We start from the raw sequence: 27,003 nt of genomic DNA, 5'->3' as shown, positions 1-27,003 counted from the left end.
AAAAAAAAAAAAAAAAAGAACTCTCCTGCATCTGGGCACAAGCATTGCTGAGTGAAAATAAAAGCACAGTATTACTGCTTCAGTCAGCATGTACAAAACACTATCTGTGGATATTGGAGTGTTGCTAATTGAAGGGCAAAATGTAGAAAAGAGAATGCCTCTTTTCAAATGTACACTTTCCAGTCCTTTTGTAAATATATCAGAAGCTAAGAAAACTGGATTTTATGAAACAACAAAAACAAAGTGAAGTAAGTTTTAATTTTCCTACTCTGTTTCAGTATCCCCCCCCCTTCAACTTGTGGGCAAGAAATCAAAATAATACTAATACACATAAAGGAAAAGGCAATTTTATTCCTTACTCCAGGGCCACTATGTCACTATCTATGTCTGCAAACCTTGTCAATGCAGTTATACACATATACATATAGTATGTATACACACATACACATACAAGCATCTTTTATTTTTCTTTGTCTCAGTACTAGGGATTGAACCATGGGCATCATGTATGCCAAGCAAGTGTTTGGTCTACCACTGATCTACAACATAGCTATATTATTTTTAAAGTAGAAACATAGTAGCTGGGTAGCAGTGGCTTGTGCTTGTAATCCTAGATACTCAGGAAGCTGAAACATGTAGGATGGTGATTCAAAGTCAACCCAGGCAAGAAGTCCCTATCTCTTTAAAACAAACAAAAAAGCAAGAACAAACAAACAAACAAACAAAAAAAACAGCAAAGAGCAGGGCTAGAGACATGGAGACATAATTCAAGGCACTAAGCTAATAAGCAAGCAACCATGTGAATGTGAGGCCCTGAACTCAAACTCTAGTATTTAAAAAAAAATTTTTTTTAATTAAGTTAAAAGATGGAGCAGGAATGTAGTTCATTAGTAGAGTATGTGCATAATTAGCATGTCCAAGGTCCTGAGTCCAATCCTTCAATACCTCAAACTTTCATACAATATTTTTTTAATTAAAAGGCATTCAGTCTTTTTTTATCCTGCGCTCTCAGTAACTGCTAGAATGTTCTATCCTACAAAGATGTGAAACTTAAGCCCTCAAGAAAGTAGTTCTTTGGGGATTTAGCTTAGTGACAGAGCACTTGTCTAGTATGAAGAAGAGCCTAGGTTTGACCCCCAAGATACTTTTTCTATTAAAAAAAGAGTTCCTAAAGATTGATGGGAGTTCCACTTCACCCCCAAAGTGATTTTCACTCCTGTGTTTCATTTCTTCCCTAAATGCATTTCTAACCTAAATTATGTGATTTGTTTTTTTTTAACAAAAACAGAAACAAATCTCCTTAAACCCCTCACATCTGCTTGCAGTGCAGAATTTTACCACAGTGCTGTATCTTCTATGACCATGTGAAATCCAAATGCAAGCAAGCCAAGTTTTACTTACGTTACTGCATATTGAGCAAATGACAGATATTCCACTAGAACATCAAGGCCTTTGTTTTCTTCATTCAAAAATTCTCTGACCCATCTGTGGAAGAAAAACAATAATAATAATTGGAGACACTGATCACATGTTCTGCCATGGAAAGGACACAATGGAAAATTGTAGTTTTCCACCGGAAACATTCAGTGGCTGAAAGGAAATACAGAGAAGCTGGACTACTTCACCTGAGGTAGGGCTTTGAGAGATGGTAGGAAACCACAACACTTCAACATGCAAGAATAAGGAGAAAAGAGTGCACATGTGCCACCTTTGTATTTTTAATCCTCTGGAGACTTAAGATAACCTATAAAAGAGTTCCTTTAAAAAGTAACGTTCTAGATATACTTTTTCTACCACAACTAGTTCACAGCCTGCTTGCTGTGAGCGCCCAGGCTACACAGAGAATGAGGCAGACTGAGGAAATGATGCTGTAGCCACTGAAATCTAGGCACGACTCCAAATCCATGCTCAACTCCTTGGCACACTCAGCTGAAGAAACCACTAAACCAGCCAATGAGAGGCCAGTGGTTATGGGCTTCTGGAAATTCAATAAGGATAATGATTTGCTTAATTTTTTCCATGAATGCTAAAACCTTTTTAAAGGCTGCCGGCACCGCAGACCATCAACAAGGCCAACATGTGACAAACAATGGTTAAAAATTCATTTAAAAAAATTATACCAATTTGTATTAGAATGGTGTTAATAGCTGCATGTTTTTATTTGATCTTCAGAACAACTATGATACACGGGTAGCCAAAGAAGCTTCTTTAGAGGCTGAGTTAAACACCCATCACCCCATTTTACAGATTTCCTCTGGGAGACTTCATCTTCAAAAAAATGTGTGGTACCTGGCAAAACTTTGACTTGGAATGAAACACCACCAATTAATAAGAGGTAAGCTGATGTCACTGAAATGACACTAGAGGGCACTGGTCTGTCAAATGCATTCCAGAGAGGTAACTTTCCTCCATGAACACCATGGCAAAAAAAAGTTGGTGGGCCATGGGTAGGGCAGCTATTAGGGAAGCCAGTTTTGCTGGCTATTACGATGAAAGCAATCCAGGTGCAGCAGCTCTTGCCTCTAACCCTAGCTACTAAGGAAGCTGAGATCTGAGGATCTCAGTTCAAAGCCAGTCTGGGCAGAAAGTCAGTGAGACTCTTAACACCAATTAGGAGGCATCAAAAAGCCAGAAGTGGAGCTGTGGCTCAAATGACAAAGCACTAACCTTGAACAAAAAAGGTTGAGGACAGCACCCAGGCCCTGAGCCCAAGCCCCAATAACAAACTAAAAAAGAGAATAATCCTATACCATGTGTCCTGAGGATAAGCAACCCTGGAGATCTATGTCTTCAGCAAAGAAAAGATGTGGTGTGCTCAGTGTCTGCTTTCTTTTTTTATTTGGGTTGTGTGGGAAGAGTGGTGGTGTGTTGCTGTTGTTGTTGTTTAATTTGTCTTATCTTCAAGCAAGCTCCATCTTTCTTCTAGCCTGCCATCTCCTGAGTAAACTAAGGTGGATAAGTACTTCCAGGAGACAAGGTGGGAAATTAGACATCTTGTCCTTTCCCCTAAAGTATATCTTAGGCAGAGTTCCCATCAGACATATGCACGTAAAACAGCTGTGTGTGTAAGCATGTATCACTTGTAAAGATCCTAGAGTGGCAACACTGGCAAGGAGAACACCATCTGTTTGGTCTCACAAAGTGGCTTTGTCATGAGACCCAAACACAACAAACAAGTTGTTTGCTGGTCAAGGCTGAAGTTTGCCAAACAACCACACACATGATCTTACAATATCCGCTTCTATATACCTTATTTTAATTATTCCCTATGCTCTCAGTCTTGGGAGACAGAATGTTTTTAAATGATGATTGGGAGACAGAACGTTTTTAAATGATGATAAATAGGAAGTTTAGAAATAGAAGGTCTTTCATTTTTATAACTGGCAGAAGACCTAAGAAAGCCAAGAGCTCACTATCAAGATTGGATGGCTACTACTCTTTAAATCAGGACCCTAAGTCATGCTTATGCTTTTCCACTAATCTGGACAATGAGCTATGACTACGCAGTGTAAAAATGGCTCTTGAAGATGGGGATCTTGCTAATATGAAAAATAACCACAAAGGTCCATTTTTTTCCCGGAATGGTCTCAATTTCACATTTTCCACTGCAGATGTCCACTAACTTAGGAGAAGAGAAAAAAATAGCCATTGAAGTTTCTTCTGCAAAGTCTGCATTCAGAGAATACAGATTCTTCAGGGCACTCTCATAGCTGGCAGCATCTCTATCTCACAAACAGTTTAGGAAGCAAATGACCCAGATATGGAAAACACACACACAAACACACACAAACACACACACACACACACACACACACACACACACACACACACACACGAGAGTGCATGTATGCACACAGAAAATGACCAAAAACCAATGGCCCATCAGAACTTGCTGTCTTTGAATGAAAGTCAAACACAGGACTGCTTTTTCAGTCCTAAAATACTAGCTGGCACATAATATGCCTTGCCTCTGGGTTGATTTCATGCACTGAAGGGAACTTCTTTTTCTAAGCTACAAGATGTTCCCTGGGCATTTTATGGTCCTCCTATATAAGACAAATGAGACATAAATCCTTCAGGATTGGCTGCTATAGCCTCTTGATCAATTCAATAATGAGGATATAAATGAGAAGAAAAGGTCAGTCCTAACTCTCCCCAGCTCTTAGTTCCAACTCCTTCCCTGCTTGGGCTATTCTTCATGGAAGAGAACAGAACTGAAAGAGCAAACTTCCATTAAAAGAGAAGAGTAAGGAAAAAATTCTAGGTCGAAAGGGACAACTTTTAAAGCAATACTTTGAATCTGAAGACATTAAAAGATTATGAATGCTTCATTTTGCAGACTTATGTACTTGATCATACAATAACTTTATTGTGTATTTAGGGATCCTGGAATAAATTATTTCAATTTTCATCTCTGCACACCCTACACAGAATTTTTTATACGTTGCCAAGAAGCAATCAGTCTCAAATTGGGTGATTACAGGTTTGAAAAACAGAATTATTTCTAACTCTGGCAGCACATATTACTTCCCAAGTACCTCACAGATTCAAATGTAATCACCATATGTTATAAATTTGAATTTAAGAAAATTTCAAATCAGATATTTAGAAGACAGAAGGGACAGAAATAATGAAAAGTAACACTGAAAAACTGTATCTAAAGAAGGGTCTTAGGAACAAATACTAATAGTCCCAGTTGTACTACAGGCCACTCAAAGCTTTGTTTCAAAGTTTTGCTTTCCTTGCCATTCCTAGTTTTAGAAGCTATTTATCCTTGCATGGAAAATTAAATTTCAAGGAAGCCTTCTGGTTTTAGTTTCCATGATAAAGAAAAATGACCAGGCCAGGAGCCAGTGGCTCACGCCTGCCTGTAATCCTAGCTACTCAGGAGGGTGAGATCTGAGGATCACAGTTCATAGCCAGCCAGGACAGGAACATTCCATGAGATTCTTATCTCCAATTAACCACCAGAAAACCAGAAGTGGTGTTGTGGCTCAAGTGGCAGAGCACTTGCCTTGAGCTGAAGAGCTGAGGGACAGCGCCAAGGCACAGAGTTCAAGACCCACCAACAATGAAGAAAAAAAAAAAAGAAGAAAGAAAGAAAAATGACCAGAAAATGCACAGGAGAATTAATGAATTCTCTTTGCTGGTTTACTTTGGAGAGAGGTTGCTGGATTATCATAGAGAACAAAAGAAAGATAAGCACCAGCCAAATTCAACTTTGGTCACCAAATCTGTTAGGAGACATTGCAGTGATTTCTAAGCATATCCAATAATTCACTACTAGGAATCCCCAAAACCTTCCCAGGGGAGTTGTGAGTGTAACATTATTTTCTTAAATATATTAATAATTGTAAGTTGGGGCAGGAGGGAGGTATAATTTGTTTTTGTTCTCCTTTGTGCCTGTCCTAGTTCTTGAACTCAGGGCCTGGACACTGTCACTGGGCTTTTACCACTTTAGCCACAGCTCCACTTCTGACTATTTTGTGGCTCACTAGAGATGAGTCACATAACATTTCTGCCCAAGATGTCTTAGAATCAAGATCCTCAGATCTTGATTCCTGAATAGGTAGGATTACAGGGATAAGGCACAGTGACCAGCACATTCCTTGGTTTTAATCTGATGAAGGTGATATTCCTGGTGTAAAAAAGAAAGTGTCCCCATAGAACACACGCCTTTGTTGCATTTTTCACTTTGTACAATCAGGAAAAGAGGGGAGGGAGCCAGACACATTTAAGAAAATCCTTTGCATAACAATAAAAATCACTGATTTTATTAATACTTGATCCTAAGACCACCCATTTTCTTGATTGTATGACAAAACAGGAAGCTTGCAAAGGTACTTCTACTGCACACCAAACTATCATGGTTGTTTTAAGAAAAGCATTTGGGCAGTTGTTTGAGTTACAAGCTGAACTAACCAGTTTCTTTTTCCTGAAATGCCAGTTTACCTCTAAAAATGACCTGTGAACTATGATGAAATAATTTTGGTATTTGAAAGACACTTCTCCAAAAATACATCTTAGAAAAAATGGAAAAAAAATTGCTATCAGTGATAATATTTGACATTTGGAGCAAAAATAAGCATTTTAGATAACCTATATTAACTACCAATGTGGTAGTTTTGCAATACTTAAAAGTATATTATTCATGAGACTGAATAGTAACAAATATAATTTTTAAAAACACAATAAAACAGGATCAGTGAAATACTGTATTATAATAATCAATACCTGAGGTTAAGAAATCATGTAGCCAGTTTCACAGGTAAAAAGAGCCATGGAAAGTGTAAGGCAGCACAATGGACTTATTATACCAAGCACAGAAAGTTACTAACTGCAGTTTCTACAAATTCATAAAGCTGTTGATACAAGTAACAGGTTTTAGATTTAAGAAACTCTAGGGGCTGGGATGTAGCTCAGTGGCAAAGCACTTGCCTAGAAAGTACAATGTCCTGGGTTCTCTCCCCAATACCAAAAAAGACAAGAAAAAAAAAAAAAAAAACAGTTAAAAAAAAAAAAGCCATTCTAGGTTTAAATGTCTGTGCTTCTAAACATCATGAAGCCAAGTAAGACACTTAATAGTGACCTTTAATGGTCTCATTTGTAAAACAATACCTCAGCAATATATAGCAATAATAAAAATATTTTGGCATAAAATAATACTAAAGTGCCATAAAATAGTCTAAAGTACCTAACACATTGCTTAATGTGTTACAAAAAATGATTATGATCTTGATGGTTTCAAATATTTACCACATAGGAATGATAAATTAAATGCAAAGTTGACTGAAAACAGACACCTGATTTCTACATCTTAGTTTTATTTACGGTGTTTTTGTGTTTGTATAGGGTTTGGAATCGGTGCTTTGTGCTTGAGAGGCTAGTATTTGATCACTTCAGCCATACCTAGAGCACTATTTCACATTCATTATTTTTGAGATTGGGTCTTACTTTTTGCCCAGGTACACAAGGTGGAGCTGTACTCCACCTATGTTTGTGCTTCCTGCTGTTGCTGAGATTATGAACCTGTGCCACTGAAATCAGCTTCTCTCTTGGGAGATGGAGTCTCTTGGATTGTCTTCTCAGGATGGCCTGGAACCAAGATCCTCCCAATCTCAGCCTCCCAAGCAGCTATAAGCCACTAGCTATATGCATCTCAGAGACAATACTAGACACTCTCCTATCTTTGTTCTTTCTGCCTAACCCAGCCACTGATTTACAAAGAAACTTCCAGTCCAGCAGGAAAGCAGTTCCTCTGTCCTTCTCTTTCTTATAATCCTCCTAATCACCTGGCCAATTTACCACATTCCTTTTGCGATTTCATGCCTGCACTCTCAACTACAGAGAAGATAAAGCTGAGCATCTTTCAGAACTTCTGTGACCTTGCACTCAAGATGAAAAGTAATTTTCCATCATTATAGGCAGTTTTACTAAAATAAATGACCTGCCAGAGAGATCACCTATACCTCAGAACCACAGGCAAAAGCCAGTAAATCTATCCAACTCACCTTTAGCAACACTTGAGTGCTATTGTCCTGACATCTAAAGCAACACTTGAGTGCTATTGTCCTGACATCTAAAGCATCATGACATCTGCCTATTCATACTGCTCTCCAAGGTGTTCTAATAGTTCTTGGTTCGTTTCAAGTATATTGCAAGTAATTTCAGGCACTTGGATGAGTCATAATCCAATTCTTCTCCATTGTTACAGTTCCTGGTGGTGTGTGAATGGGATTATTCCTTCCCCAAGTCTTACTTCAATTTGGCTCAAAGAAAATTAATTTTCTTTCTCAGAACACTGTTCCATTAATAAAATGTGAGGCTTATATCAAAACTCAGAACAGACTCTCTGCTTGACAAAGCTGTAGCTCAGAATATTATCCCCATAAAGCCCAAAACTCTAACCTTAAAATGCAAGCCTGTGACAAGAACAACATTTTTCAGGACAAACAGATTGTTTTGTGTAATTATTCCTTTTATTTTTAGAAATCATAATCTTTGCAATCTCCTGGGTGTTAGGGTTATTTTAAGTAGAGAAAGAAACACCTCTTCTAGAATTCTTTAGGAATACATTATAAACTACTGTTGAATAGCATCAGATATTCAATTATTATAGTTTTGTTTTGTTTTTTTTGGTCCATCATGGTGCTTGAACTCTGGGCCTGAGAGCTGTCCCTCAGCTCTTCAGCTTAAGGCAAGCTCGCTACCACTTGAGCCACAGCGACACTTCCAGTTTTCTGGTGGTTTATTGGAGATAAGAGTCTCATAAACTTTTCCTGCCCGGGCTGGCTTTGAACTGTAATCCTCAGATCTCCAACTCCTGAGTAGCTAGAATTACAGGTGTGAGCCACTGGCGTCCAGCTATAGATATTATTATAAATCTTATTTGCAACGACCAAAATAAAATGTATTGATTATATTGGGGACTGTGCACCAAATTGTATATTAGTTCTCCCATTTACTCATTAGAACATTCCTATGATCAGGTCCTATTCTTCCTAAAGATGAGAAGTTAACTTCGATCACATGATAAGTGCAGACCTTATATAACTAAATAACTAACAGGGGCAACAGGAAATGTCTGAATCAAGATCTCTTTCTATAGACAAATGGGCACCCAATTGCCTTTCTATTATCTTACTAAAAGGACAGTAGAACTTATGGGGACCCATAACTTCTCATGGTATTAATCGGTTCTTTTTATCATTAAGTAATCATGCACATTTTCCAATCAGAAAGGATCAAGCTAAATAAAGTTAGATGACATTTAGGGAAAAAAATGTTCATTTCAGTTTAAGTTTTCAGGGTAGGTTAAGACACTTCAAAATTTTTCTGGTATTCATATAAAATGGTGCTTATCAAAATGAACTTCAAGAATTGGAAACAAGATGTTAATTTTCATTGTACTATTTGCAGTTACGTATTTTTTCTTTCTTTTTCCCCCCTTCGGTTTAATTCCCTGTTGCCCCTGTTCTTTATTTCTGTACCCTTTGTCTTGTATATAAGTTTATCTGATTTGGGGAAGGGAAGGGAAATCCCAGAAACGGTGGGACAAAGAGTGAACCAATTCAACAGTGATACTCACTAGACACTATGTTGGGGATGAACTTTACAACTTGGGGAGTAAGGTGGTGGGGAATGAGTGGGAGAAAATAAGGGAGAGGGTAACACTGTTCAAAAAAGAAATGTACTCATTACTCTACTTATGTAACTATAACCTCTCTGTACATCATCTTTACCATACAATTTAAATTGAAAATTTTCAAATAAAATTTCTGGTATGGATTCACTCCAGATAATTTATGCCAGTAATTAATTGAGTACCATTATACCTTTCCATGAATTTTTTTCTGCTGCTAAGGCCAAAGCTTTCAGAGTATTTCACATATAGGTGGTGGGCAAGGGAAAATTCAGCTGCTGAAGATGAAAGAAAAACCTTTCAGCACTCCCAAAGTATCCTATACAACAAATCACTCCAATTGCTTACAGATTGCACTGGCTTCAACCCAACCAGGATTCCTCTCTTCAGCCAACTTTGTATTGAAAATGATCATCCTGTTTTGGTATTTGATGGTCAATTTCACATTATTTCAGCAATGCTTGATGAAATGCTTTTTGACAATTTGTACAAATTGTTAGTTGCAACTCATTCCACCACTTTCAGCCCAAAGAGTGTCAAGGAACAGAGTTGGGCCATACCAAATGGAATCTAGTTCTTGCCCCATACATATCACAAAGCATTTCAATTTCTTAAGTAGATGCCCAACTATATTTAGCTATATGACCTTTGCCCTTAATAGACAAGGCTCACTACTTTGATCCCAGAACCCTGATTATCTTAATTCCTTTCACAAAAAGAGCTGCCAGAGTAAGCAATTCAGAAAAACAAAAAGAAAGTATTTTGAGCCAATGCACCTGGACCTTACACTTGTTGGACCCCTCACATTCTCTGGTCCTTAATTCATTTCATTTATAAAATGAAGGTTTAAACAAGCCTTAATTTTTCTTCTACTTCTATAGCCATAATCCTATGATTAATTTTCCTGTAGTCCATTTTTGGGGAACAAAGACCAGAAGCACTTAATTTTCTGAAGGCTTTGTTCTCAAGGTAAAAAACCTACCAAGTTATCATTTAGGAAATTAGCATTCTCACCCAAGTTCTCTCAGCTGTAAGTCATACTACCATGTCTACAATTTTAAATAGGTTATTCTAAAATAACTGAAAATTAACCATTTGACTGGCTTTATCAATCATAGTTTAAAAGAGAGGTAAACTAATTGTTATGCAATATAACTATCTTACAGGATATTCTACAAAACTAAGGGTACTTGTGAATATATAATTCCATTTTCAATAGAACTACAAAAAATATCAGGAGAAAAGTGTCTAAGATATAAAAGCCTATCATTGAAACATGAAAGGAAAAAGTCTAGAGGAGATAAATACTTGTCCGATGTTAAACAGTTTGGACAGAACTAAGGCAACAGAGTACAATATTGCTATCATACTGCCTTAGAGATAAACCATCTTATATTAAGGTACTCTGCACTATGCCATACAGGTAATAAAGGGAATGCAATAAAGTTGTACTTGCCTGAGGCAAAGAAAAGTCTGTTATTACATGAAAGAACCTCAGAAATGTTTAGTGAAGAGTCCCTGAATTGTATTCTCAAGGTGGATTTACACTTCATGAGATTTTGACATGTGTGAAAGAGACTCAGAAGTCTGCTTGCAATGAAAAGGGTCAAGTGACATCATTCCACTTTCCATCCCCTTCTAGCCAGAAACTCTAAGAAACTGAGGAAAGGGGAACAAAGCAGCTTCAACTAAACTTAGCTTGGAGAACTACAGTGACAACTTAAAGAGACTTTTCCAAGACCTCAGTGTACAAACTCTTGAGGGTTCCTGAGTTGCCAGGTAACTGTCTCTCTCTCTCTCTCTCTCTCACACACACACACACATACACACACACACACACACACACACACACACACACACACACACACACATATACATATACACACACAAAACCAAGGACTTATTAGGAATTTTCCTGATGTACAACATCCAAACAAAGAAATACAGAATTGTTATAATTACCTCCAAATTAATTATGTCTTGATCTCTATTGATTTCTCACACAATGAGAAATGTGACTATCAAGATTCCAACCATCTGAACTTGCCTTTGAACTTATACTAAACAATAAAGAAGCCCAATTCTTTGGATATACATGATTCAGCAACTTCAAAGAAGTTGTAAAGCATTACAGCTAAGATGTTAAAGAGGCATACTTACCCAATATGGTTGGTTCTTAAAGAAATTTCCAGTTCTCTTAGCACTTGTGTAGATTCTTGAACACGCCGTCTGAATTTCTATAATTCAACAAATATACTTTAGTACCTGCTGCAACTGCAACTTTTAACAAATTTAAAAGATCTTTAGTTATGAAACAAGTTTTTTCACTTTTTTGTTTTACAAAGCACACAAAACACCATTAACCAGTAACTTTTGAGAAAGGAATAGAGAATTATTTATGTCATGTGGTTTGTTTTCCCTACCCCACATATTTAAAACGTTTCTTTGGTTTAGGGACCCAAAACACTCCAGTTTAAATGTGTCTCTAAAATGAGATAAAAAGTACAGTCATGCTCATGGCTGCAATACACAAAAACAAAACAGTAAGTAATCAAAGGGAAAAGGTATGTGCACCAGACCAGGTGCAAGCTTCTAAGTACCCTTGTCCCTGAGGAGTCACAAATGACAACAGAATGAAGTTCATTAGAGACTTAGTGTCCAAGGATTTCACTGGTAGTTAGTCTCACAGGCAAATTCTGCCTTACTCATGCCAACACTCCAGACTCCCAACAGGAAAACAGGTGCTCAGTATAAACCAGGCTATTTTCATAAACAGTCTAGTTACAGTGAGCCATTCTTAGACTACAGATGCCATGCAAGGGCCAACCTCACAGAGAGGCCTTTCTAAGGATAGCAGTCTCAAGTCTACTATATTGATTCTTTTCTGCTCCACTTAATGTGTAGCAAAAATAAACATTCAGACTCAGATCTGCCAATTGGAGCTCCCTTGGAAAGATGCTCTTCTGGAGTATTGCACACATACCCTTTCTTGTTATCCTGCCTATTAAAATCCCACCTGAGCTTCCAGGGCTTCCCCAGGTCTTTCTTCTATGAATCCTTCTCTTCTAGTAAATATTATGTTATATACATACATATGTGTGTATATATACATATACATATATATACATGTATACACACATACACACCCTCTTGACTCTAAGTAATCACCATTGTGTATCATTCTCCAGAGCACATTTTCCTATGGAAACCTTCATTTATAGTGATCACAGTTTCAGACTATTCTGAAGGAAGAAAACTCAGTATGTCATGCCTTCTGAGAAGTCCATGCTACCTGTGCTACCTGAGCGGCTGTGATGTTGCACTGTTCACCAGAAAAAAAGCTGAGGATGGGACCTTTGTCCTCCATGGCTACCAAGTGCAGTGACAAGAGTAATGCAGCTCCAGCTGAGGACAATGGTGCTTCAGAGAAAGACTTCCAAGGACAAGAAGGAATGCAAAAAGATTGGGAATAAGGATCTCACAATTTAAGGTTAATAGAATGCTGTAATGCATATGGAGTGTCTGGCCAAATGGAGGCTAGACCTAGAAACTGCTCAGCATGGCAGTTCTTGTCACCCTGTCCCCTTCTCTTCTGGAAGTTCTTTGCTTTCTCAGTTTTCCACAACTGCAATTCCCAAAGCACCCTAAAATGAACTCAAAAATTTTTAGAATCTAGATAAAGTGTAATATGGTTAATAAAAATACCCGCCATGCAATGAGGGGGAAAAGAGACATTCTCCATTGTAAGTGGGGTGGGGTGAGGTTTGCTGAGGAGTGAAGGGAGAGGGGATGGATAAGGAGGGGGGATGGATAAGGAAGGGGGAAGGGGAGAAGGAAGAGAAGGAGGGGGGTTAAGGAGAGAAGAAGCCTAAGAAATGGCATGGTCATAGATAGTTTGAACAAACATCCAAGCCCAGAATTTATTCAATTCAACAAGAAGTCTAAGCACAGACAGTATTTGGTATAAAGGGGGGGGGGGGGGGAGGAAATGAGGTGGAAATATGGGCTAACAAGTTCTCTAACTGTTTAATTTCTTGTCTTAAAAAAATTAGAAATGGAGGCCAGGGATTACGTGTGTTAATCTACTCAGAAGGCTAAAACTGGGATCATAGTTCAAAGCCAGCCGAGACAGTAAAGTCCAAAAGACTATCTCCAATTACCATCAAAAAGCCAGAAGTACTCATGTAACTGTAACCCCTCTGTACAGTAATTTTCACAATAAAAAAACTTACTTAAAAAAAATACAGAAAAAAAAAAAAGCCAGAAGTGAAGAAGCGATAGAGTGCTAGCCTTGAGAACAAAAGCTCAGGGATAGCACCTAGGCCCTGAATTCAAGCCCCAAGACTGACAAGCCAAGAAGAAAAATGAAGAGTAGTAAAGAGTCAATGGTGGGTTGTTCTCCAGCTTGGATACAGAAGGAAAAAGAAAGAAGCCAAGAACACATTGTATTCTAAATTTAAAATGAAAGTCTACTCTGTGATCCTATGGCTGAGACAGCCATTTCCAGGTGTGCTGGCTGCTCCACAGCAGTTATTCCCAAATCCAAATCCTAAGTTTCAGGCTGTTCGTACAAGTGGCCTGCAGAAAATAACTCAGTGCTCCAAGTTGTGAATTAAGGACACTTTTGCTTCTGATTGGTTCCCTGCCATCTTTCTCGGCATCTAACTCTGCCTATGCTTCCTCAGGACAAGGTCATGCCTAAAATTTGTCACAGGGCACCTACATAATACTGAGAACATAACACAGCATAAAAGGAAACTGAGTAAATGACTACAGTATAGATTAAGGTAGACAAATGGATAGATGGTCAGACAGATATGATGAATAAACAGATAGGTGGGTAGATTAGATGTAGATAGACAGATAGATGGTAGACAGACAGATAGGACAGGCTGATGTAGATATATCTTAACAAGACATACACAAAAACATTGAGCTAATAATAACAACAGCTACTATTCATTATTTTAGGATATACACAATCATTTTAGGAATTGCCAAAATTTCAGAATCCAGACTGCAGAGATGCCTTGAAATCCAATTCTCTTAACATATAAGCACTTCTAAACTGAACCCAGAATTCTTTAAAACACTGCAACGAGAAATCATGTGCCTTCAGGGACAAGCGAGGAGCCAAGTAGGACCCACCAGCAGCCTTCTCTCCCTTCCCTCACTGGTCCAGCAATGAGGGAAGCAGCAGCTGAGCCCAGCTTGAGCCACACAATAGATCTGATTTGAAAACAACAGTGCCAGCAAAGGACCAGATTGCTTTCTTTATAGTCTGCGTAGCCTTTCTCCATGCCAGACATGAACACACCCTCCCCCAAAGCACAGGCTAATAACCTCCTGGTATTAAATGAGGATGCTGGTTGAGAGTTCTGGTCTCAGAGATATCTAATTTGGGCTCTTCCTTTCCTGCCCTAGAGGGTTCCATTTAAAGCTATTTAGAAGAAAATCTAAACAGAATAAGCCTACAATTTTTTAAAGACAAAATTAAGTATCTTCTATTCAATTTGAACAAAAGATTAATGGATGAAATATTCAAGGACTCCAGCCACAGTTAAAAGAAGGCTGCTCAGCCTAGCCTAGATTGTCTGGCTAAAATTTAAAGCCCTCTAAAAGTGCATTATACTACAGCTGAGAATTTTAACCTCATTTTAACTGCAAACCATGTCTTATCCCAAATGAATCCCTTTTTTTGGGGATTTAAGTATTACATTATGCTAGGTGGCCTTTCTAAGTACCAGCTCCTAGCAGAAATGAAACTAACAGAGGTGGACTTAACTAGAGCAGAGGTGGTCAAGCCAACATCCACTTTATCTTTCTCTGAGCAGAATGATTATTTTGAAAGATGAAGCATGGACCCAACAAAACCAATCAGGTGAACACACACACAGTTCAGGGCAGAGATGTCAAAAACAAGGCCTCAAAAGCTACTTTTAGTAGTGCTCCTCTTTATGAGGTTTACTTGTAAGGGAGCAAACATTTCTGAGAAATGCTTGGTTGTTTTTCTTTGTTTATCTTGAACCAGCAGTAACTGATTAGAAGGAGGAAGCTCATCTTGCCTTCTAAGCATGTCCCCTTGTGGGCTCCCACAGGGAGCAAAGGAAGCATCCTTTGGGAGTTGGTATATTTTTTGCTTTCTTTTCCGAATGTGAAAAAATGGAGGGAACAGTTCTGGAGTAGAATATACTCTGCATGAACATGCATTATGTGTATAAAAGCGAGTTTCTACCATAATCAGTTCAGGATAAATGTATGGGCCTAGTACTAGGGGTCTAAGCCACCCAGAACTAGAGGTAACAAATATGGGGAATTCCTGAAAATATTTAGAAAAATTCTACTGTAAAATAGAATCTGCTTTCTGCCCCTGAAAAAATAAATACTGTAGGAATAGCACCTGCTTTGTTGGGGTACAGGTATGGTTGGGGAGCAAATAACTCCCCCAACTGAGGAGATCAAGATTGTTCTATTCATAGGGAGGAGACATATTTGAGAAAATAATAAGAAAATAAAAAGGTGTGTGTTATATTTTGGAGGGACATATATCATGTACTTTAGCAGAGACATTTGTCAATACAAGAAACGATGCGACATTTGAGGATTGGCATGGGAGACAGAGAGATCTATACTCCCTTATCACCCTCACTTCTAGATTTTTCTCCCCCCTTGACTGTGTATGAACCACAGGACAAAAGTCCTAGAAACTTCCACAAGGAAATGATAAACAGTTTCTTGTGCTTAACTCTTTGGGGGCTGTAGATGAGTTAGGGTTTGAGTAGATGAGAAAAAGGGAGATTTCCCCCCCCCCCAGGTCATTCTTTATTTTTGTGATTTAGAGGATGCCCTCCCTACCACACATACCAACAGTTTTGGGAAATTTTATGGTCAAGGTGATGTACAGAGGGATTACAGTTACATATGTAAGGTAGTAAGTACATCCCTTGTCAAGCTTGTTACCCCCTCGCTCATTTTTCTCTCCATTTCCAAGGGCCTTGCAAAGAATAACAACAAAGCAAAATCTGACTTCCTTTTCTCTTTAGTCAGAGAAACAGAAACAACTGAAGGAATTCAGCTTGAGAAATTTGCACTGGAGACTTGAAACCAGAGTTGTAGAAGGTCAAGGGGGAAAAAAATGTTAACTGTTGAAGAGCCCTTTCACCATCCTGAGCAAGGACAGCTCTGCCCTAAGAACCCCAGGGCTGACCCAGGCCTACAGGGCTGTGCCAGACTGCATGCTTTACTACAAAGCATCAGCTCAAACCAATTGTGTGGCTACACAAAGCAGGGCTTGTTTGTAAAAGGAGAGTTGAGAATGGAATCCACTATTCTCTCCTTACCTTCTTGAGGCCAAGGGCAGGGACTGGGGCCAGGGAAGCCTGCTAGAAGAAACACCACCGGATGTGAGTGTACAGCTGCGATGACAAAGCCCTGGCAATATTCAAGGGCTCTGGAAATGCACCAAGTCATGAATGATAAGTCTTTCATGCAAAGTCTGCTTTCTAGAGGTCAAAAACACCTCTGAACTGAATTCACTACCCTGTGTAACTGGAAATAGCAGTAAGTCAATAACCATCAAAGGTTAGTGACTCCTATGTAGGAAGTATTTTTAAATACATCTTTTTTTTTTTTTTTGCACTTTTTCTGTTGTCAGTCTTCAAGGGTTGTTTTCTTAGATCTCTAGTAGCTATAGTGAAAAGGAAATAAAGTCTCAAGGAAGCAACAATAAAGAGCAGAAACACATCTACCTTACCTTCCGGGTAACTGCTGGATCCAGATAGCCTTTGAGCTTTTGGATGTATGTATGGGGGGGATTCTTCACCTGGAATCGTTCCTGCAGGAAGCACAAAAGCAAATAAATAGGAAGAAGGAAAGGTACAACACAGACACGTGGAAAGAGGAATTCCATTGACCAGTGGCAGAGGGCAAGCCTTGAGCAGAAACAGCTCAGGGACAATGAATGCCCAGGCCCTGAGTTCAAGTCACAGGACCAACGTGTGTGTGTGTGTGTGTGTGTGTGTGTGTGTGTGTGTGTGTGTGTGTGTGTCTGTGTGTGTGTGTGTGTCTATGTGTGTGTGTGTGTGTGATTTTTATTAATATATTTCCAGTGATTGAACTTTGTAAAATCCACTGCAACTTACACTGTGTTTTTTTTTTCCTGTTATAACAAACATCACACATCTCTAACTTCCTAAAAGCATTAATAAAACAACAAATTCTGACCTGGGCAATGTACTATTTGCTTCAAATCTTAAAATCTGATCTGTCAGAATTTGCTAAGAAATTGTGGTTATTTTCTTTTTCACTATGTTCACTATAAAAGAGTCTTATTTGTTCCTTCAAAACAAAATTTGGCTAATGACTCAGGAGTTTCTTCAAATGTACACATTCAAGTATACTGTTGACCTGGCTAAATTTAATAAACTCTACTTTTAAAAATATGATTAGCATTCACTATTGTGACTTTAGGCATGTTTTTCATTGAAATCACTTGCTAGTATATTTCTAAGAAAGTAAAAATAAAGGCTAGAGCTTTATACACACACATCTATCTGTTTAAAAAAACAAAACAAGGAAGTAGTGCTGTAACTCAAGTGGTAGAGTGCTTGCTTTGAGCTGAAGAGCTGAAGGACAGCGCCCAGGCCCAGAGTTCAAGCCCCACAACCGACAAAAACAACAAACAAACAAACAAACAAAAAACAGCCTATACCAAGGGATTAAAAAAAAAGTACAAACAATTCAGGGCCCCAAGTATTTTCCTAAAAGTCAAAGTTGCTTGTTCACTTTGTAAAAGAGTTCCTGTTGAACAGGGTACTGATGGCTCATTCCTGTAATCCTGACTACTCAGGAGGCTGAGATCTGAGGATCACAGTTCAAATCCAGCAGGTGAAGGAACATCTGTGAAACTCTTATCTCCAATAAACCACCAGAAAACCAGAAGTGGCACTGTGGCTCAAGTGGTAGAGCACTAGCCTTGAGCTGAAGAGCTGAGGGACAGAGCCCAGGCCTAGAGTTCAAGTCCCACGACCAACAACACACACATACACACCAAGAGTTCCTGTTGAGTTATAAATTCTGTAGCTAACTCACCAACCTATTTTCTTTTGTATTTTCAAGAAACTATTTAGACAATATTTAGGAGGAATATAACAGAATGGCCAGTACAAGGGCTAGAACTATGGTCCTGGTTGCTGTCCATTAGCTTTTATCATTCAAAGCTAATGCTCTACCACATCTGTCAAATCTCTACTTCTTTGGGCTTTTTACTGGTTATTTTCCTGCCTAGGCTGGCTATGAACCACATCCTCAGCTCTCAGCCTCCTGAATAGCTAGGATTACAGGTGTGAGCCACCAGTGGCTGGCTAGAATAAATTGATTTTGAAAGACTGTGCGGGTAGATTGTAGGCATTTTATTTAAATGAATACTTTTTTCTCTATCAGAATTTTAGACTTTTCACTGAAACCAAATGTTGTCTTGTATGGTAGTCCTCCATTATCCTTACTTCCTGAACTGTGTCACAACCTACACTGTTTTCTATAACTAAGTCCTCACAATGATGTGCCACAGAATGCATGAGTAGTAATTTAGTAAGTCCTAAACTTTATTTATGTTGGATAGAAATTTTACTCTTAAGGATGAAACAATACCCTTGGAGGGGAGTGCAGTTGTGGAGGTGGGAGGGAAGGGATGGTAGGGGAAAACAAAGGAGGAGGCAACAATGCTTGATAAGAAATGTACTCATTACCTTGCCCATGTAATTGTATCTCCTCTGTACAGTATTTTCACAATAAAAAACTTATTTGAAAAAAACAGTACCCTTAAATTATTCAATACAAACTAATACACAACCCAAAATAGGTTTTTAAAGTACAAAGTTCTTCACAAAATATGTCTAATAGCATAGCACAAACATCACCACTCCCTGCTGTCATTAATCTCCATGTGATCAATTTTCTCCAGGAAATATGTTGGGATGGATAATAGCAATTGCTCTGGGTTTTTTAATCATTCCCCATAGAATTTAAAGAGCCCAAAGTCATTTATTAACATTCAAGTATTAGAACAAACAGCTACAGTAGAAATGGGTTTAGTGAGGAGAAAAGCGTAAGAATAAACCAGAGAAACTTTATTAAGTTCCTTTGCTGTGAGGCAATTGTTAAGTGAATAACTGCAGTGTAAGTAACTCAGTTTCTATTCAGTACATCTCTCTAATCAAGACCAGAAAATGTCTTCTTACTCCTAATGACTCAATTATGAAAACTTGGGAACACAAACATCTTTGAATCTGTGGGGCACTTTTTATTTTCCAAGATAAGCTCATCTTGAAATGTCATTTTACTATATACTTCTGACCTCTTAGCCACTCTTTACTAGAAAGAAGATATTAACTCCATTTTATAAAGGACTTGAGAACCAGAGATTAAATAACTTAACCCAAGAAGGCATCAGTGGCTTCCATTGGTAATCCCAGTTACTCAGAAGGCTGAGACCTAGAGAATCATGATTCAAAACCTGCACAGGCAAAAAAGTCCCAGAGACTACATCTCCAACTAATCAGAAAAAACTACTATCTAAACAAGCAAGTTAAGTAAGCTCAAGGACCTGAGTTCAACCATTAATACCAGCAACAAAAAAACTAAAAACTAAAAGATAAAAAATTATACAATCAGTCATATATATATATATATATATATATATATATATCTGAGACATATTTTTCAGATCAAGTTTTCTAACTCTCACATCATTATTCTTTTAACTATACTGAAATAATATTTCTTTAAAAAAATTACTAGTGATATGTGCTTGTAATCCTAGCTACTTGGAAAGCTAAAGCAGAATGACTTCCAGCTATGCCCTATCAACCTAGGTAACATAGCAAGATTCTCAAAAAAAAGCAGCAAAGGTACTCACAAGACCATATTTTGGAAATGAACTTTACAACCTGGGGGGGGGGGGGGGCAACTGAGAGAAAAATGAGGGAGAGGATTAACAATGTTCAACAAGAAATGAACTCATTACCATATGCATATAACTGTAACATCTCTGTACATCACCTTGACAATAAAATTAAATTTTAAAAAATGAATAAAAGGAAAAATGGAATGGAAGGAGGTGAGAAAGGGGTAGGATGGCAACATGTTTTATTCTTCATTGAGTGTGTGTGTGTGTGTGTGTGTGTGTGTGTGTGTGTGTAAGAGAGAGAGAGAGAGAGAACTCTGGGCCTGGGCGCTGTCTCTCAACTCTTCAGTTCAAGGTGAGCACTACCACTTGAGCTACAGTGCCACTTCTGGTCTTCTGGTGGTTTATTGGAGATAAACGTCTCATGGACTTTCCTGCCCAGGCTGGCTTTGTACCACAATCCTGAGATCTCAGCCTCCTGAGTAGCTAGGATTACAGGCATGAGCCACCAGTGCCCAGCCTATATAGTTGTTGTTTTTGTTTTAATACACTTTTAGCAAGGCACTGGTGGCTCACATCTGTACTCAGGAGGCTGGAATCTAAGGATCACAATTCAAAGCCAAGCAGGGGCAGGAAAGTCCATGAGACTCATATATCCAATTAACTACCAAGAAGCAGGAAGTGGTACTGTGGCTCAAGCAATAGAGCACTAATGTCAAGCAGAATTGCTCAGGGACAGCACCTAAATTGTCTCTCATCATTATACATTTTTCACTAACTGGTCCCCAGGAAGTTGAATCTACCTACACATAGACCTTCCCTGCCAACAATAAAAAAGCAAAGTCATTTATTAGACTCCACTTAATGACTAGGATTCAAGTACACCACAACCAGAATTGGAAAGCCAAGAGTATTTTCAAAGGAACTAAGTGAAAAGGCTGTGAGTGGGATTGACTTGATCATTTAGGTAAGTCACAGTAAATGGAGCTCATAGCAATGCTACAACATAACCTTTACTATGTGACACAGGTATCAAGCCTGTTCTTCCAAACAGCTAAACTTTAGTTGGGCCTTCTCCTCCCATCTCCACTAAATCCAATAAAATTTCTCATAGAAAGTTTTTCTCTATAAAGATTTGGGATTGGACATTCCACTCATCTTTCAAACCATTTCTGATCCTTTATTCCCTCGTTATATGCGTATAAATGTATGAGAAATCGGGGTTGAGTATAAGCTAGATTTATAACAGGCATGCTATAAACATTTCTACTCCATTAATATGTGGATAAGCAGTCCTGAAAACAAATATTTCCTTCTATTTTAAGGTTTAAAGACATTTTAGCAAGGTATCTGAAAACAAGATATCCCCTGGTCATGAATAACTCCTGGCACACATGCTTACTACTAATTTACAATTGAATGTTGCTTTTATTTCTAGAAGCTGGTTGAAAGTCTTCTTTAAAGGCTGAGAAACCAACTGGAGTATCTAAATGAGCCATAAGCACAACCACCACCATTGCCTTTAGTGAGGTCTGACTTGCAAGCCATACCTTGACTCTAAGTGTTGTTCTTCAGAGGTAGCTGGACAGGAATAACTGTGTCCTCAAGGAGGATTACTCCCTAAGATCAATATGCTGACATAAGCAGACATAGAGGTAAGGATAATTAAATATTGCATGAATACTGTATATAGACAGAAATGTCCTACACAGTAATCCTAGTTACTTAGGAAGTAGAGCTCAGGAGGATAATGTTTTAGGCCAGCCTAAGCAAAAAAGTCCACACTCTCATCTCAAAAAAAAAAAAAGTTAAGTATGGTGATATGTGCCTGTCATCTAGCTACAATAGCCTAAATAGAGAGACTGCAGTTCAGGTATGCACCAGGAAAGAAGTGGGACCCTATCTAAAATATAATAAGTACAAAAAGAGATGGAAGTATAAGTAACAAAAGAGAAAAAGGCCTTGAGAACATATGCCTGGGAAACATAGCCCATTACCACACACACACAAAATGACAATAATACTAATTATAATAATTAATCAAAATTCTGAAATTTCAGAGAGGTTGTGAGATTGTTTCTACTATAAAAGGAATGCACATGGATAAGTGGAAAGGACATTTTAGTAAAACTGAGGGGAATAGATTCTACTTATTTACAGTAATATATGGATAAGAAGGCAAGTTTAGATGGGATCCTAATCTATAGAACCACAAAGAAAAGCAAATGACAGATTCACAAGTATTTAGAGAAGTCTTTGTATTGTTTGTATTGCTAGGTAAAAACAGTTTTCTAAACAAACCCCTGCCTCTGAACATTTTATTTTTTTATTTTTTTGTCGGTCATGGGCCTGAACTCTGGGCCTGGGTGCTGTCCCTCAGCTCTTCAGCTCAAGGCTAGCACTCTACCACTTGAGCCACAGCACCACTTCCGGCTTTTTCTGCTTATGTGGTTCTGAGGAATTGAACCCAGGACCTCATGCATGCAAGGCAAGCACTCTACCACTGAGCCACCTTCCCAGCCCTTCCTCTGAACATTTTAAATCTTACTATCTAGTGAGTTTCCTACTTCAAGGCACAGTATGAATAGTTGTAGATGTGCATGTCTGTCCTGAGGCTGGAACTGAGGCCTGAATGCTGTCCCTGAATTCAAGGCCAGTGCTCTACCACTTGAGGAAAAGCTTGATTTCCTGTTTTCTGATGGTTAATTGGAGATAAGTGTCTCACAGACTTTCTTGCCAAGACTGGCTTCAAACCTGGATTCTCAGCCTAATGAATAGCTAGGACTGCAGATGTGAGCTATGGGAGTCCAGGAAATAACAATTTTATTAATGGGCATTTTATTCTTTCACTCACTCAGAATACATTATAGAAGACACTGCAAAACAACATTAAAAAAAAAAGAAGTAAGTTCAATTCCAAAGCGTTAAATCTCATCTCTGTGATACAGCAGCCAGAACTGTTATACAAAGAGTAGGATAGGAGCCATATGTAATCCTCTAGAAGTTCAAAAAAGGTGAGGCTCTTTCCAACTGAGATGATCAAAGGAATCTCCCTGGAGAAAGTGGCTTTTGAATGGAGATTTGAAGAACAAGTAGCATATAGATATCCTGGGACAGTATGCAATGCAGGAAGCAGAAGAATTTTCCAGATGAGAACAAAGGCAGAGAAGCCTGAGGCATGTGATCACTCTAGGAACACAGTGCAGGGAAATTCACAGCACAAAGATTCAACATTGTAAGTTGGATCAAAAAGCACGGATGTCAAATGCTAGCCTAATGAGTACAAGACAGGTGAGACGGGGTCATGCAGGGAGATCTGACTGGTGGAAAACCTTCTGGTTAATGTTGTACAGCACTCCTTTCTCCCTTCTCAACTTGAAAAGCTGGCCTTTTCTGCATGAGACTAGGCCTGAAAAGTCAGCATGCCAGATTCATTCCAAAGCCATAGTTTTTTGGAAGCTTTGAAGCATTCTTCAGCTCAGAATATGAAATCATTTTCCTAGTCAGAGAGGAAAGACTGGCTTTCCAACTGTTCCATTACAGTGCTTTGATGGGGCTTTTCCAAATTATTTCCTTTATTTAGACTAGCAAGAATTTCTTCTCATTCAATAGGTCTTTGCTGATCAAAACATCCCATAACTCGCTCTCTAATATGAGATATAAATTGGCTTTCTTTAATCCTACTCATAGTTCATCGTTTTCCCCAATTTAAAACATCTCTCATTAAATTTGTAGATCTGTGGCAGAGGTCATACTAATAAGGTTGACCTCATTATCTTATACAGTCTTATGCATTCAGCCACCACAGTGCTTGGCACACAGCAGGGTATAGGATGGAATAATTGCCATTTTCATAGAGGATCTAAGACCTAAATTTGTTAGATTTGTACTAGCTGGAAAAAGCTTTAAAATAATCACTACCAAAGACCCACATGTAAACAGTTGAGGATGTTTCTTATAATTCCAATCCAGCACAAATTTGGGGATCTACATTTTCTTATATTTTTCAAGGAGTTTTCCTGCATATCAAAGCTTATTAACTATGGGTTTACCATGTACTCCCTACATTGTAGATTACTGAAAGCCTCACTTTAATCTATAGAGAAAACATACATAAGCTTGGCAAGCAAAGATCAAAGAATATTTTCAGCCACCTTTAAAGATACAGACTTAAAAAATAATGTAACTACAGCTGCATTCTCCAACCCCCTTACCTCTTATATTCAGCAGCTTTCAGTGAGTTATGTTTGCTATCTTTATTCACAGATGAACATTCTGATTTTGTCCATGCTCTAATATTCTCTTTCCTGCCATCCCAATCCAATCCCTTCAAACATCAGCACAATTACAAACACTTTTGTTCATATTATACACACACACACACACACACACACACACACACACACACACATATATAATCCTGTATATTTATATGTTTATCTTTTAGATCTAGCATCTATATGAGACAAAACATGCAACTTCTATCATTCTGAACCTAGCTTATTTTGCTAAATATGATTTCCAGTCCCATCCATTTCCCTGAAAAGAACATAATTTCATTCTTCTTTATAAGTAATATTCTATTCTATTCCATAATATTTACTACATTGTCTTGATCCATTCATCAGTTGTAGGACATGTGGGCTGTGTCTATAGCCTCACTATTGTGAATAGTGCTGTAATAAAAATGGGTGTGTAGGTGTTTCTATTTCATTTAGACTTAAACATTTTTTGGATGAATGCCCAAGAATGTATCACTGAATCAAACAGATCTTTTTTTAGGGTTGTTTTTTTTTTTAGCAATATCCATACTGATTCCCTACTGATTGCACTAGTTTACATTCCCATCAACAGTGTATTAAGATTCCTTTTCCACATCTTCATCTTACCATGGCCATTCTAATTAGAGTGAGTTGAAACCCCAATGTCATTTTGATTTGCATTTCCTTTATGGTTAGTAATGGTCAGTATTTCCTGTATTTGTCATTTGTACTTCTTTTGGTAATTATCCATTTGGCTTGTTTATGGTCCTTTCATTAGCTGGGTAGCTGATGCTCTGGAAGTTTAGCTTTCGGGGGCTGTTTATTCTGGATTTTAATCCCCTAAGGCAACCAATTTTGATAACCAAAACGAGAATTGGGAGTGTACTTAGTAGTTAAGCAATTACCTACCATGTGCAACGCTATGACACAAATCCCCAATGTTGCATTATGGAAGGGAAGAGAAGGGGAGATAAAGGGAAAGGAAAGAGAAAGAGGAGTGAAGGAGAAAGTAAGTGAAGAGGAGGGAAGGGAAAAGGATAGAAGAGCTTTAAATAAAGGAGATCAGCAAAGAATATAAATGAATAACTAATACATTTTTAAATGTTTGGTATTATTAGCAATTAGGTAAATACGAATTAAAACTACTGCTACAATGTTCACAAAAATGGTTTAAATTAGATTGATGAGACTAATGATTGGTGAGAATCTGAAACAACCACAAGACTATATGATATTGCTGGTGGAAATGCAACATGGTTTAGTTGCCTTATTTTTTTTTCAAATTATAAAGGTGATGTACAGAGGGGTTGTAATTACATCAGTCAGATAATGAGCATATTTCTTTTTGAAACACAATTGGTAAACTTTACTCTTTGTAAAATACACTTCAGTAAAGATGACTTAAAAACAGTATCTTAGTTGAGCATGGTAGTGCTTGCCTTAATCCCAGCTACCTTGGAGGTAGAGGGGGGAGGCTCACAAGTTTGAAGTCAGTGCAAATGTACCAACACTCTATCTCAAAAACAAAACAAAAACAAAAAAGTACTAAGGGCATAACTCAAGTGATAGAATACTCGCCTCATCTCCAGTACTGCAAAAAGAAAACACAAGAGTATCTCAAAATTACAGATATTTGTATTTATTTTGCTACTAAACACACTCTTTCTTTTAAAGTTTGTAATGATATGTTCTTGGTTTCTTGCCTTAAGTAAGAAAAAAATCCACAGGAGACAAGCCAAATAATCAACTCTGTTGTGTTTATTTGGAGAAGACAAGGTCTCCTTATCTCTCACTCTGTACAAAAATCAAATCAGAATGGGTCAAAGATCTTAATGTAAGGTCAGAAACTCTGAAACACTGGAAAATATAGGCACACACAATTACTTTCCCAACAGGCCTCCAATAAATAAAAACACCATGCCTAGTTCAACTTTTTTTTGAAAAGGTAAAAAAAAAAAAAAAATACAAAACAAAAAAACAACCAGACTTTCACAGCAAAGATTATGAGTTAAATATCTAACTGTCAAAACAAAATGAAGAGGTATTTGTGAGACCTGGTAGAAACTGTTCTCTAACTTTGCTTAGCAAGTACTTCCTAAAAGATAGTATGAGAAGGGGGCTGGGAAAAGGTGGCTCAGTGGTAGAGCGTTTGCCTTGCATGCATGAGGCCCTGGGTTCAATTCCTCAGCACCACATAAGCAAAAAGAAAAAAGCCGGAAGTGGTGCTGTGGCTCAAGTGGTAGAGCGCTAGCCTTCAGCTGAAGAGCTAAGGGACAGCACCCAGGCCACATGACCGGACACCCCCCCCAAAAAAAAGATAGTATGAGAGATCAACTTCACTGTGACCCCTGACATTAAATGCTTTGCAATTCTCCACACACTGCAGTACAAAAAGTGCTTGTACGATAAAGTTTCCTTCAAACTATAACCAAGTAGTCTAAGCCAGCTCTGATACCATAATTCCATTTGTATGCCCAGTCAAGAATGCAAAGTCCGCCGGGCACCAGTGGCTCACAGCTGTAATCCTAGCTACTTAGGAGGCTGAGATCTGAGGATTGCAGTTCAAAGCCAGCCTGGGCAGGAAAGTCTGTGAAACTCTTATCTCCGATAAACCACCAGAAAACCGGAAGTGGTGCTGTAGCTCAACTGGTAGAGCGCTAGCCTCTGAGGGACAACACTCAAGCCCAGAGTTCAAG

General features: G+C 38.3%; 1 protein-coding gene across 1 annotated transcript in view; it reads right to left on the bottom strand.

The window, feature by feature from the left end:
- Fmnl2 (formin like 2) overlaps positions 1-27,003 on the bottom strand; it is a 288,837-nt gene that overhangs the window by 76,811 nt on the left and 185,023 nt on the right. The window contains 3 exon segments of the mRNA XM_042683447.1: positions 1,402-1,485; positions 11,303-11,379; positions 16,896-16,976. Of these exon segments, the coding sequence (XP_042539381.1) occupies positions 1,402-1,485; positions 11,303-11,379; positions 16,896-16,976 (242 nt within the window).

Source organism: Dipodomys spectabilis, unplaced genomic scaffold, assembly GCF_019054845.1.
Source record: "Dipodomys spectabilis isolate Male_0828 unplaced genomic scaffold, ASM1905484v1 ptg000081l, whole genome shotgun sequence".
NCBI lineage: Eukaryota > Metazoa > Chordata > Mammalia > Rodentia > Heteromyidae > Dipodomys > Dipodomys spectabilis.
The sequence above is the reverse complement of the archived record's forward strand: the minus strand, read 5'-3'. Positions and strand labels throughout refer to the sequence as shown.